General features: G+C 38.6%; 1 protein-coding gene across 21 annotated transcripts in view; it reads left to right on the top strand.

The window, feature by feature from the left end:
• The window catches only part of PCNX1 (pecanex 1), a 96,704-nt gene extending 83,994 nt beyond the window's left edge, over positions 1–12,710 (top strand). For 12 of the 21 annotated variants that reach the window (XM_065064445.1, XM_065064441.1, XM_065064440.1 and 9 more), the window contains 5 exons: positions 533–774; positions 1,801–2,237; positions 3,100–3,165; positions 3,656–3,796; positions 7,737–12,710. In XM_065064445.1, the coding sequence (XP_064920517.1) occupies positions 533–774; positions 1,801–2,237; positions 3,100–3,165; positions 3,656–3,796; positions 7,737–7,877 (1,027 nt within the window). In that variant the 3' untranslated portion in view covers positions 7,878–12,710. Of the gene's footprint in view, positions 1–532; positions 775–1,800; positions 2,238–3,099; positions 3,166–3,655; positions 3,797–6,129; positions 6,158–7,736 lie in introns of all 21 variants that reach the window. The other 9 variants (XM_065064443.1, XM_065064442.1, XM_065064454.1 and 6 more) reach the window with 5 other exon arrangements.
• The last annotated feature ends 708 nt before the right edge of the window (positions 12,711–13,418 follow it).

Raw genomic sequence — 13,418 nt, forward strand, 5'->3', positions numbered from 1 at the left:
GAGAAGCCTGTATGTACACTGGAAAATGTTGGCTAATCTACTCTCTGAATGTTCAAAATTCACATGAGAATTCGTGGTTCAAATAATTGCAATATGCGCTTCAAACTACAAGTACATTACTGAAGGTAATATTATTTTCCTGTTCATCTGAATAGACAAAGATTTTACAGTACGAGAGTACACGACTGGTGTATTAAAGAGCATAAATTTTACTAAACTGTTACAAAATAACCAGGATGTTCTGTCAGCATTTTATATTTATAAGTTTATCACTTTATTGTACTTCAGAGGTAGCTTGGTTATTCAAAAGCTATTTTGTGTGAGCGTTTGGCTTCTCGTAAATAACTGTTACTTGAATAGTTGTCATGAAGAATACTGCAATCTCTTGGAAAGCAACATTTATGGTTTCAAAGTGTATTCTGAGAAAATAAATTTCTATGTGATGTTAAGTCTTTTGCTTGTCATTGTAAGGTACTTCACAGAATCCAGATTATTAGGAGGCCTGACAATGTGTCAATTGCATTGTTTTCAGATTAAGGAAAGGTTGTGGAGCTGGCTGCAATAGTGGTGGAAATATTGAAGATTCGGATGCTGGAGGTGGAGCTTCTTGCACAAGTAACAATGCAACTATCAATGAGTCGCAGAGCAGCGTGTCGCAAGGAGGAGGGAATGCACCTACAGGGCAGGGACCTGGGGCAGTCCAGCACCCTCCTGTCACAGCTCATCCCACAGCTCTTCCTGCAGTTCATCCACCAACTCATCCCTCCACTTTAGGTAAAGTTAAAACAGAGCAACAGTTTTATATAAATACTATCCTATAGCCAGAACTGGCCTTTCACCTCTTTATATCAGGCCTAAGTTAAAAGAAAAAGCAAACGAAAGTTATTTGGTTGTGTAGTGTTAACATCTGCTGGATTAATCTCAAACTAGAGTGCTGCTGTATGCAATGCAAGGTTCCCAAATAGATTTGAGCAATAGATATGTAGTAGTTTTGCTGGCAAAACAGATTGAATCACTTTTTGTGACATATCACTACAAATTTAATCCTCTAACTTCTGTCATATTGTCTGCAAATGCTGAACTTGTAATTTTTGGTGAATGTGTTATTTCTTTTTTATACAGTGGAATGGATTCTCTGTTTCTGTAGTATTTTAGCTGAATCATATTCAAGAATCTGTAGTGAACTGTAGTTAGGAAGGTGATAAAGAGTAAAGCTGAGAAAAAGCTTTCCAAACACTGCTTTTATTCACAAAGAATGTAAAAGTGTATGTAGTTGAACTAACTTGTTTTTACACAATGTAATGAATCTGTCAGCTGTGGAGAGGTATCTACAAGTACTTAGTATAGGACAAGCAATTATATCAATGCTCATAAACCACTATTCCTATTTTTCACTGTGTGTATTAATTTTTCCTGAATTTAAGAACAGCTTTTGCTCTAACAAACTTTGACTCAATCTTTGAATATCCTGTCAAGCATATTAAGAAAGAGTATTTAGTATTTTGAGATACCTGTACCTGCCTTAATGCTTTTGGAGTATGGGAAACTTAAGTGTTAATATTAAGAAATAAATTGTTAGTGCAGGAAGAACAAAGCTGAAGCATTTTTCAAGCTACTTGTTTTGCAGGGATTGTGATTTGAACAGAATATGAAATTCCAATATAAGATGTATGGAATGTATTCAAATGCTCTGCTATATGAAATGCAACAGATCTTCTGCAATAGAGCCATTTCAGATGTTGATGATTAGACCCATAAATTTTGTATCTAAGCACTTAAACATTTGTGTTTTGCTTTTAGGCACCAGTCACAGCTCTCACTCTGTGCAATCAAGCCTCGTCAGACAGTCCCCTGCTCGTGCCTCAGTAGCTAGCCATTCATCTTATTGCTACGGCAGTCGTCATTCATCTCTTCGCACATCCACAACAGGCTTTGTGCCTTGTCGGCGCTCTTCCACCAGTCAGATATCCCTGCGTAACCTCCCATCATCTATCCAGTCCCGACTGTCTATGGTGAACCAAATGGAACCTACTGGCCAGACTGGGGTCAGCATGCAGCATGGACTGCCCTCTTCTAGCAGCTCCAGCCAAAGCATCCCAGCCTGTAAACAGCATGCCCTTGTGGGCTTTCTAGGGACGGAAGGAGGGAGTAATGCAACTGAAACTCAGTCAGGTGGTAATGCAAGCCCTGCAAGTCAAATGCAAGCCAAAAAGGATGACGTTATTTACAGAATCCAGGTGAATAGTTCAGAAGAACAAGTTAACATGTGCTTTCATGTGTTAGTGTTACCTCCTTGAATGTTGAAATCACTGTTTTTAAATACACATGTGGTCTGAAATGTTTCACTATAAAACTATTGTGCAGTTACACTTGGAGTATTGATGGTGAGGAAAAGGTTTTCTGGACAGCCAGCCTTCCTGCGTGCTTAGACGTCCCTGTTTACTTATGTTTTACTGTATGGCATCAGCTGTATGAGAACATCAGCTGAACTTGGTTCCACTTCGTGCTTAGTTTGCTTTTATTCGTGACAAAACGTAAAGCTAAACAGCTTCATTTGCAAGGCAGAAAGCAACTAGCTTTTTTCTTTCAAATGACGTAGATATTCCACAAAAGTGTAAAAATACTTGCTTTCATATGTATTTATTCATTTTCATATGTATTTCTTCTTTGGTTATTGCCACAAGTTTGGGGTTACTGAGCTCTGAACAGTACACCATTCACTGAGTTAATCGTGACACCCTTACTCATTTTGTGAAAATCCAGAAATTTGTATTCTTGCTGTTCTATCCATTATTAGTCCCACATACGTGTCTTTGGCAGTATATTAGTGGGAAATGTCAAGAGGTGTATTTAATACGATAGATCGTAACAGACATTATTTCATTGCTGGTATCACCTCATTTTAGTAGTCCTTAGTAAACGGCATCACAGTGAGCAAAGTTAACAAATTAATTTTGCAGGTCTGTGATCAGTAGCTTGTTTGCAGGCAAGGGCTATTTTATGAAACTGCTTAATTCTTTTGTGTGAGGAGGATGCAGGCAAAGTTGACATGTGCCCTTGGATAGTGAACATTATGTGGTTCTCTTTGTCCTTAAATAGGAAGAAGTTTTCAGGAGTTTTCTCCTGCTGCCCATGTGGAAAGGCCAGTTTACTTCAAAACATGGGGTGGGTCTCCACTAACCATGCTAGTAGATAAATAGTTCTTCAGCCTAACAGTAAATTCTCCAAAACCACATTTCTTAAGACATTCTGTAAGAAGTGATGAGCCAGTTTTAACAGTTCATCATCACTTAACTCTTCCTTGCTACTGGACCACGTGCTGCTAATGCTTATGCTGTGCCAGCTCCTCAGACCCTGCCATGCACAAGTGTAACAACAGAAAGAAGGGGTGGGAAAGGGAACCGCAGCTGCCACTTCTGACAGCAGTGAACTGGGGTATTGTCAGCTGGTTTTGAAACCACAGCCTAATTTCTGAAGTCTGTGCTTGCTCAGGCTTTTTTGTAGCCTGGAGCTTGAGTTTCCAACATTGAAGTTCATCAGAAATTGATTTCTGGGGGTTTAAGTCAGTTCTCCGGAAGTGTGCAAAAGGTTAGTTTTATCTGTTTCTTTTAAATTTTGGCTGAACTAACAGTCAAAACTCAATTCCTGCTTATAGTTAATGGATCCCAGTCAAGTACTGGAAGGGATCAACGTGTCAAAAAGGAAAGAGCTGCAGTGGCCAGATGAGGTGATACGGCTAAAAGCTGGAAGAAACAGCTGGAAAGACTGGAGTCCTCAGGAAGGCATGGAAGGCCATGTAAGTTTTGCTTAGAAGATGACAAGCTAACTTTTAAAACGGCAGTGTCTTGATTCTGTGGTGGTCTGCCTAGATACTTGTAGTAGCAAAGTTGGATCAGCAGCTGTCCTCCAAGTAAATGTTGCTGGAAGCGCAGGTTTAGAATCCTAATTTGAAGCAGAGGGATATTTCTGCAACTGTATCCAAAAGATACGCAGGGCGATGATTCAGATGTTGTCAACCACCTCTCCTTCCTTGCCTTCTTCCAGCTCTTGTCATAAACTCTCAGGCATTGCGCTCATTCACGCGCTTCACATCCAACCTTCACTTTCCTTTCCCTAAACTGCCGGTTCTTAAGCAAATACAGGTCAGTTTACCAGTGAGTACTTAATTGAATGGTTAATAGTATTTGTTTTTAAAATATTCTGATAAAAATAGAGCCAAGTAAGATTGTATTTAAATGTCTCTTTATTATATAATGGGTATGTGATAGATATTAACTTTCCTTTAAGAAGGAAATCTGCTGTAACTCAAACTTGCGAAAGCCTCTGACTTGAAACTACATGTCCCTTTTTCCTAGGTGTTATCTCTGCATTTTATTAAAAAAATCACTACATTAGTTAGAAACCTTATCTCCCAACTTACACTCTCTTTAGGAGGAAAAAATCTAGCTCTGTATTTAAGGCTTTTTGCTTTTTACTGAGAGCATATATTTTTCAGACCTTCCTGTCTATAAAGATGCTCCAGTGAGCGCTCTTTCAGTGATAAATAGTACAAGGGAAGAGTCACTGACATTGTCTGCATTGGTTCATCGATACAACAATATTTTCATTTGTCAGTTCTGACAGTTTATAAGAATTTGCTTTGGTTGCCTACCTTAATTGGAGGAGTCATTTAGAAATTGGATTCAGGAGCTGGATTTTGCTGTTTGAAAGTCCACATCACTGTGGACGTATGTACAAATTTCAGTTAAGAAATGGCAATATGCATATATCGCAGTGTATGCCAAATCTACCTTGGTGTTTGTTATGCTTATGTGAGGGAAGGGCCCTGGAAATAAAATTCTGTCCATGAATAATCGTATCATAGTTGACAAGCCATTCTCGAGATAGCAGGATTACCTTGTAGGTAACACCTAGGAATAGAGTGCTGTTGTAAACATTCATAGTTATGTTTGGTTTAAACATTATACTTTCAAAATTTTCTTGTTAGCTATTACAGATCAAGAATGTTGTAAAAATGATGAATGTAAAGGGTTATATTGAAACATGTCCTGTTGCCTGGTATCAGTGGATGGTTTTTTTTAGGGAGTTTGTGAATGTGTTTTGTAAATTGCAGCACACTGACATGCACAGTGATTGTTACAGAAAGATTAAAACAAGAGGATTTGAAGGTCAGAGTAAGCTACTGTTCTGAACTCTTCTCATCTATTTTTGGTTCAACCTACTGGCAGGTTTTTTTAGAAGAACATCTAAGCTAAGAAGAAAGGGGAAAAGCATCAGATTATCTTGTGTGATTAGAAGGAGAGGATTTAGCTTGATGACAGTTTCCACCGCCTGCTTCAGCTGCCTGTGTTTAAACATGCCAGTATCAGTAAAGACCTTAGTTCTTAGGACAGTCTTCCGTTTCTGACCCTGTGGCTGCGGTCATCTCTGCAGACAGGCAGAATTGTTACTTGCTGAGATGCTGCTCATTTACCAGCCGAAGCCTCGTGTCAGTGCTCACAGTATCAAGTTCAGCTTCAGAAAAATGCATGTCCCAGGACTACCTATGTACCGATAATTATGGGCACATTCTAAGTGGAGTATAGATTATCCTATTGCATATCAAGAGGAATGAAGGACTAGACAAAAGCAGAAGTAAGCAAAGGAAGGATTGGAAGAGAATGGTAAAAGAAACAAGAAAAAAAAGAGAAAACAGGTGAAAAGAGATGATCACATTATTCCTGGGGTTTGTATGTGGGGATATAGGATAAGGATTCAGGAATTGAGTTATGACAAATTTGGGAGTTGTTGCACTAGGGGGTGTGTGTGTTCTGTATCTGGTTTCTTGAATCATATAAAGTGCCAACATGTACTGTTGTGATGAGTGAGGAGTCGGTTGTGTTAGACTCATTGCTGATGATATGACCCTTAGTTAATACTCATCTAAGGGTGATATTACAGGTGACATCTAAGGGTGAATTTCTGAGCACTACATAGTCTTAGTTGTTCAAAACTTTTCTACTACATAGAGAAAAGCATTTTTCCTAATTTTGCTTTTTATTTTGCTGAGCATACAGTATATATAATATACAAAGACATTATAGGGTTTCTTCAAGGAAATGAAATTTAGCAATCCTCTTTGTATTGTAGGTACTTCTTCCAGGACTTTGAGATTAAGGTATACTCTGCATTATCTTTCTATGATACCTGACACTGGCATGCGGAAGAACCCTTTCCCCTCCCAAGAGATTCTGATCACCTCTTGACTATATAGTGACCTCATTTTGCATGTTATTAGTTATTTATGGGTATCAAATGCCAATTATGATAGAACAGATGGTAAAACTGTGTGGAGGGATGGTTGCAGTGAGTTATAATCTGTGTATGACTTGTGCATATTCACAGTTCTTAGGAAGCCACAATATTGATGCCTTTGGAGTCAGCCCTTAGCTATCTCAAAGGCACCAGTTTTAAGTTGGGCAACAAGGATGTAGTGCTTGGACTTTAATGGGAAATGTTTTACATTAATTCCTGGCCTCACTCCATACAGCAGCATAAAAAGTTTATTTTGACAGACTTTGATGAAATCAGACTTGAACAGACCACTTGAATATCATGCTGTTGCATCAAACAGAGGGGACCTAAGGATGCCATGGTTCCCTGGCTGAAAGGCTCTCCCCATGGATGTGGTGTAGAGCTCATGCAGTGGACAAAGCTGAGTCTCCTTCATCCAGTGTTGGTAAAATTGGCAGCTGTCAGCTCGGTAAAGTGAGGATTAAGGGGATCTTGCAAGACTCTAGATTACTTGTGGTTTTCTGTCCTTTTTTCCCACCTGTATGTTTAGAACTCTTGAAAACTGTACTGTCCTATATTTTGTAAAAATTAACTTTATTTGCTTTTTACCATACCTTGTCTTGAATTTAGCATTCTTTTCCACAACTGGCAAATTAGGTAATTCTATGGAGCAGGCAATACTTTAGGCCATGTTACTGGAGCATACTTGTGGTTCCTTTGGGGTGCCCAGAATTTAAGGGCTTGGTTTTTATGGAGGCAGCTGAGCAGAGTTGGTCATATAAGGGCCTGTATAGACAAGGGACTGTCTGGTCAGTATCAGGTGGGATCCTTGGAGGATCATAGTACCTGAAATCTGTAAATCCAAGGCAATATGGGACAGTAGTTTATGGCATTGTTTCTGAAACCCTTCCTGTTTGTAATATATTTTTCATTTTAAATTATCTTTGAGGAATTTAATCTAAAATATCAACCTTAAATTCACAGTAAGTAGGGAACAAAATTAGGGCAGGGCATTTGACTTAAAAGAGACAGTAGTTTACAGCTAGCTCCTGATAGACTATGCTTCTGTGCTATTATATGCTGCAAAACACTGAGCTATTTTAAGACTATTACAGCTAGAACGTCAAAATATCCCAAGCCTATATCTATACAAGTTTTTTCTTCAATTGTTACTCACTTTGCACGAACTGTTTGGTTCTTATTTGGATCAAGTTGTTTGTTCCTGCTGAATTTCAAATCAAAGGCTGGCTGTTCTCAGGTAAGCTGCAGATCTCCAGCAAGACTTAATTAAGTAGCTTATCTGTGGGTATGCTGTCACTAAAAAATGGGCAACTAAGTCAGTATAGCACTTTTGTTATTGCTCCTTTTGCCCTGTAAGGGTCTTGAGTTATCAGCCAGAAGTTTGATACGGCAGCTTTCCCTATGGAACTTATGTTTTATTCTGCCTTTTTTCCCCCCCCCAGGTGATTCACCGCTGGGTGCCTTGCAGCAGAGATCCAAGTAGTCGGTCCCATATAGATAAAACCATCCTGCTGGTTCAAATCGAAGATAAATATGTTGCTGTTGTTGAAACTGGAGTCCTTGAACTTGGGGCTGAAGTGTAAATCTCTGAGACTGAAACTTCCCCTTCTCCAACGGTTCAGAAGAGAGAAGGGTCCAGAAGAAGCAGCTCCCAGGACTTGAAACTTTTGGTCCAGTTGTAGGAAAGGACTTGAAACACAGAGTTGTCCAAGTCCCTTTCCCCAAATAAACGAGTGTAAGAAAATTTTTTTAAAGTTGTTAGCTGCTGAAGAAACATTTGCATGAAGGATAGATTTGTTGAGACATATCTTTTTGTTTATAAATTTTGTTTATGCATTGCGTAATGCTTTAAATCAACAAACTTTTCAGTTCTAAGATCAGAGCACCTCATATTTTTCTAATTGTTTTGCCAAAAATTGTCATATCTTGTCACAGAGTGTGTGGAATTCATCCACCTTATTTTAAAGAAATTGACTACAAACCTTCAGTTTGGTAAAACAGTGTAAAGGTTTCAGGTGTGGCAAGAAGAGACTGAACAGATGTATAGATTCTTATTCCTATTGAGCTAAACATTAATGAGAACTGCACTAATTTTTTTACAGCAATGCACTAAAAACAACCCTGAGATTGCTGAGAACATTTATTTATATATATAAATATAAGTATATAAAATACCATTATTTAAATTGCCTTTGGGATTAATCCCCTCCCTCTCCATATACATGTTGATGGTAAGGGCTGTGCCATGGGTTTGGTTCTATGTTCTGTATTTCGTACAAGTGCATTTGCTGCATCCTCTTCACAATAAATGGTAAAATAACAAATAATGTAGAAAAGCACCTGAGTATCCCTGGACTACATCAGACTCTATTGTGGTGGCAGTGGTACCTCAAATCTGTACAACACGTCTAGCTTTAAAGTGCACCCCAACGTACGACTTTTCATCTGTCCTCCCTCTGCTAGCCATGGCTACTTTGCTTCTTTACACCCCGAGCTGGCTGTGTTGTTTCATTGGCTCTTCTCTGGCGGAGACAGTGGTTTGAGTTTTGTAGGCAGAGGTGCAGGTCCATGATTACTTCATAGATGCTTGAAGGTTCTTTTGATTCCATCCAATTTAAAAAAGGAAAACAGCAACAACAAAACCCCTCAGAAAACCTCAAACAAAAAAGCCCAACAGAAACTTGACTTTTACTTTTAAAGAGCTTTTATAGAAGGCACAGCCCTAAACTTGTATCACTTTTACCACCTTGCCTTTTCTTTCCCTTTAGTCTTCATTCTTTTCTATGACTTGAATTTTATTTTCTGTGATTATATATTCTATGTAAGTGTAATTTGAGTATTTATAACTGTGAAGTTGAATTATTCATGTGTTACATATCCTAGGTTCTATTGTATTTTTTTCAAGTGTGTATTCAGGGAAACAAGTAACTCAGAGCTATCACAGGAGTGTGAGAGGGGAAACTGGTTTGTTCTTGACTTGCAGTTCCTATGGCTCACTTCTCTTAATCCATAAGAAAAAAATGTACCTGTTGTGATTGTTTCCTGTTTCTGACCTGTAATTATATAGGACTCTGTGGGGAAACTGCACAGAGTCCTAGTTTTTGGGAGCAGCCATCTTCTTCCCAGTCACCTCTGCTTCTGTGTAGGTAACATAACCAGAAGAGACGTCTGACATACCACAGAGGTTATTGTAATTATTTCTCTGACATCAGGGAAACCTTGTTCATTATGTACCTAATGTAAGACTGAAGCTATATGAGATGAGGAAAAAAACAAAGGAAGAAATAGCTACCTAGGAGATACTGGTATTCTGGCTCAAATCACTGTATGCCATCTAGCCATGAAAGGGTAAGTCTTTGCCTGGTAGCTAGTCAATTCACAATACTGTTCCCAGTAAATGATACTGGGACCTTGCTTACATCGCATACTATGCAAACTTGTTCTCGAAGTACTGTGCATCTTACAGTTGCATATTACTGTTTGGTTTATGCACCTGCACAGCCTCCCTAATCTTGGTATAAATGCACAGTTCCGGATCTGCCACCGTTGAAATAATTTTGCAGCTCCACGTAGTTTGTCATGTGCACATTATAGTGTAGCTGAATTCATCTCCTGCGTACCTGAAAATGTAGTATAGTAGATGAACATTCTTCAGCAGTCAGGTCATGTTGCTGTCAGGAGCGAAGATGATGTGTAAGTTTTGAGTTGAAGGTGTTTTAGTTAAGTTTTTGTTCTGTGTTCTTCCAGTAATTACAGACTTTCCTATATCACTAGGAGTGTTGCTTCATTTTAGGAAGAAGAATTTGTCTTCATTTGATACTAGTTGCACAAGGCTTTTTCATGTACTGAAGCCTTGAGGTAAACAAATGACTGAAAAACAAAATACATAGGTTTTTGTTTTGTTTTGTTTTTAAAAAAAAAAAAAAACTTGACTGAAGCAACTTTTACTACATTAACCCTGGCTCTGAACAATCTCTTTCCCTCTCTTTAGGGCAAGATAATGACCGTGTCCATTGCTGGTAATATATATGACAGGAATTAATGACTTGTTAGCTTAATTCTAGAGACTATGTAACTGCCTGGAATTAGATCAGCAAACAGCAAATGGGGAAAAAGAAAGGCTCTTTTTAAGGGGCAAAGAGAATTGATGGATTTTCTATTTATTTTTTTTAATCTTACAGCTTTTGGTGTGTTGCCTTCAGGAGATGGATTTTAATGTGGCCAGTTAAGAGGTTAATACCTTCTTTTGGGTATTCAGCAAACACTTGCTATGAAGCCATTCATGGAGTGCTCATACCTATTCCAGATCTGCTCAACAGAAGCCACCTAGTTGAAATTTCACTTTGGACAATTAACTTTTTAAAAGTTTTCCTGCATTCTGAACTCTTAAGATTCATATATGATTGTATGTCAGTTTGTGCAAAGTTTGTGTCTTGGACAAAGCTGTGTTTTTCTTCTAAATCCCCACAGGATAGATCTGTCCATGGAAACCTCTCTTCTAGATGGAGATAATTTCATCTTTTGTTATCTTTTCTTTGGCCCCTTTGTCTTGATGCATAGTATTTTCTCCTGTTGTATGGAAAAGATGGGTATTTTCAAATTAGTCCTGTCAATCCAGGTTGAGCTCAGCATAGAGCAGATTTTTTTTTTCAGATCTTTCTAAGCTTTCATGAAGATACATTATAGATGAGTGCTTTAGCTATGTCCACTTGCATTGTGTAATATTCTCTTGCCATAAGAACATTCCAGTTAAGTCCCATTGTTCTAGCTTCCAGGTAGATCCCAATCTGTTTTCTTTCTCTCAGATTTCTTTAAAGGTGGTATCTGTGTACATATGGAAGGATTTACAGCTCCCTAAAACAAAATTGCAAGTACAGAAAAGTGCTTAAAAACCCCACTAATCAGATTATGTTCATTTGTTAAATGCCTGCCGATAATTATTTAAAACCTCTTCCTATTTCACTTCCCTATGAAATCTTTTTAAATGTTTTGATTAAAACAGACAGAGCCCTAGAAATATGTATGTGACACCAGTGATGACACCTAGACTTCTGTGCCACTTGCACTGTGTGATACTTGGGATGAATTCTGGAGATCTCTCTTGTGATTCACCATTTGTGAAATTATTTCAGAGTTGGAGGGAGAGCGAAGGAGCAGACAATGATGGTGATTATTTAAGGTAATTCCATATATGTTGAATGGTCCTACAGCCACTTTGCCTGGGACATTTGGCATGTTTGAGTAGTGGTCTCAGTTTTCTGGTCAGCGGTGTCGTTCATTACCAGGTGTTCCTTACCCCCATGTTCACAACCCCTTTGGGAACTGAAGAACTCTTATGAGAAGCCTAGGTGACTGGTGGGGTGGAAGATGAAGACTTGCATGGCACAGGTCCATGCCCTTGGCTGTTTGACAAGTGGCCATGAAGATTTGTCTGGACTTGGGCAAGGGGGAGCAGAGATACCGCACAGCTGGATTCGACTTCAGATCATTTCTCTGAAAATGCACGTGACACCGTATGTCCTAGGAGTGTAGATACAAAGACTCTGCTTTAAAGATCTTTCTACATTACAGAACTCTCCCAAAATGGAGCAGGATAGATTACATTTCTTACTGTTAACAATATTACTCAAATATCCTTCAACTTATATTGGATTTGGGGTTATACCACCACAGGTTTTATGTACTTGTTTTTATTAAGGAGTTTTATACCTATTATATAGGCATCTATTTTCTTGTCTGGCTTGCTATTTGATAATCTATTGCAGTACATTCAATGATGCTGGACTCTTTCAGAAATTACACTGGTAATTACTGGTGCCTTAGTAAAAAAGTGGGTACATAACACCTTGGTGGAAAGTAAAGCATGTGGCTTGTTTCACCCCTGCATGGTATGTATATTTCCAAAAGGTGATTAAGATGGCTGCTCCAAAAGATTTCAGGAGTATACATACATCACTCAGTCACAAACATCTGAACACGAGCAACTTCTATGACTTCTGGTATGTACAGTTTCGACAGATAATCCCAGTACACCTTGTCCACAACTCTGGAAGATGGCAATTGAATAGCTGGATATGTAACTTCTTACACAGACACCCCCAAAGCCTGACAACAAGCTGCTGGTTAGGAGATGAAGGGAGAGGGGAGTAGAGCAGGAATGAGAGCATGGCTTTGGTTGTTAATGGGCAATGAAAATATATATTGCCTCTACCAGCAAATGGATTCCTTGCCAGGGGTAGGGATATATGTACCTGTGTGTCTGTGAGTGTGTATGTGTCTGCGTGTGTTACTGGAAACAGCCTGTAAATATTGTAGCTGTTTAAAATGGAAAAGGCAGAGTTTTTTGCAACATGTTGCAGCAAAAGGACAGTATTGACAGTGGAGAAACACTGAGAAATAAAAATACCTTTTTTTCACTTGTTGTCATTTGTTGCACTATTGCATTCTCTTAAGATGTCATTCTCACAGATTCTCTGTAAGTGCTATTTTAGGTTGACTCAAAACACCCTAGAATGAAGGAGTCTGTTATTTTAAACTTTCTCTCTTATGTAGCTGTAATAGTAGAAAGGAGAACCTCAGCTACTCCTGTTTTACTGCCAGCATCATACCTGTTATGATTTTACATAAATAGTGCCATGTTCCCTCTCTTCTACAGTTAAAATGTTTTTCTGTTGTCTTTGAAGTGGTTTCTGTATTTATCATGGATTTCCCTTCTTTCTGGATCCTTTTCAAAACCTGTAACAGTATCGTACTGTCTCTATGCGTGGTAATTTTCCATTCTTCATACTGCCCAGGGAAATGTTTTACCTAGTGTGGTTTAATCAGTGATTTCTAACACTCTGCTGTCCTTGATCTGACAGCCAAGCGCAGTGTTGTGTGAAGTCCTGATGAACACAATGCGTACATGAAGCGCTTGTTGATACAGTGATGCTAATTTAAAAATACTCAGCTGCTGTCCGTATGCTGTCTCAAATTTCTTCATGCTAGTACAGAGAATTATGACATCTTGTCCCTCTGAGTGAGAAGTGAATTTTTCAAATGTATAAGTGATGGTGATTTGTTCAGTGGATGGCTCTGGCTGTTTCAAACTGAAGATTGGATATTTCTTTTTTTTTTTTTTTTAA

This window comes from Columba livia, chromosome 5 (genome assembly GCF_036013475.1).
Source record: "Columba livia isolate bColLiv1 breed racing homer chromosome 5, bColLiv1.pat.W.v2, whole genome shotgun sequence".
Lineage (NCBI taxonomy): Eukaryota > Metazoa > Chordata > Aves > Columbiformes > Columbidae > Columba > Columba livia.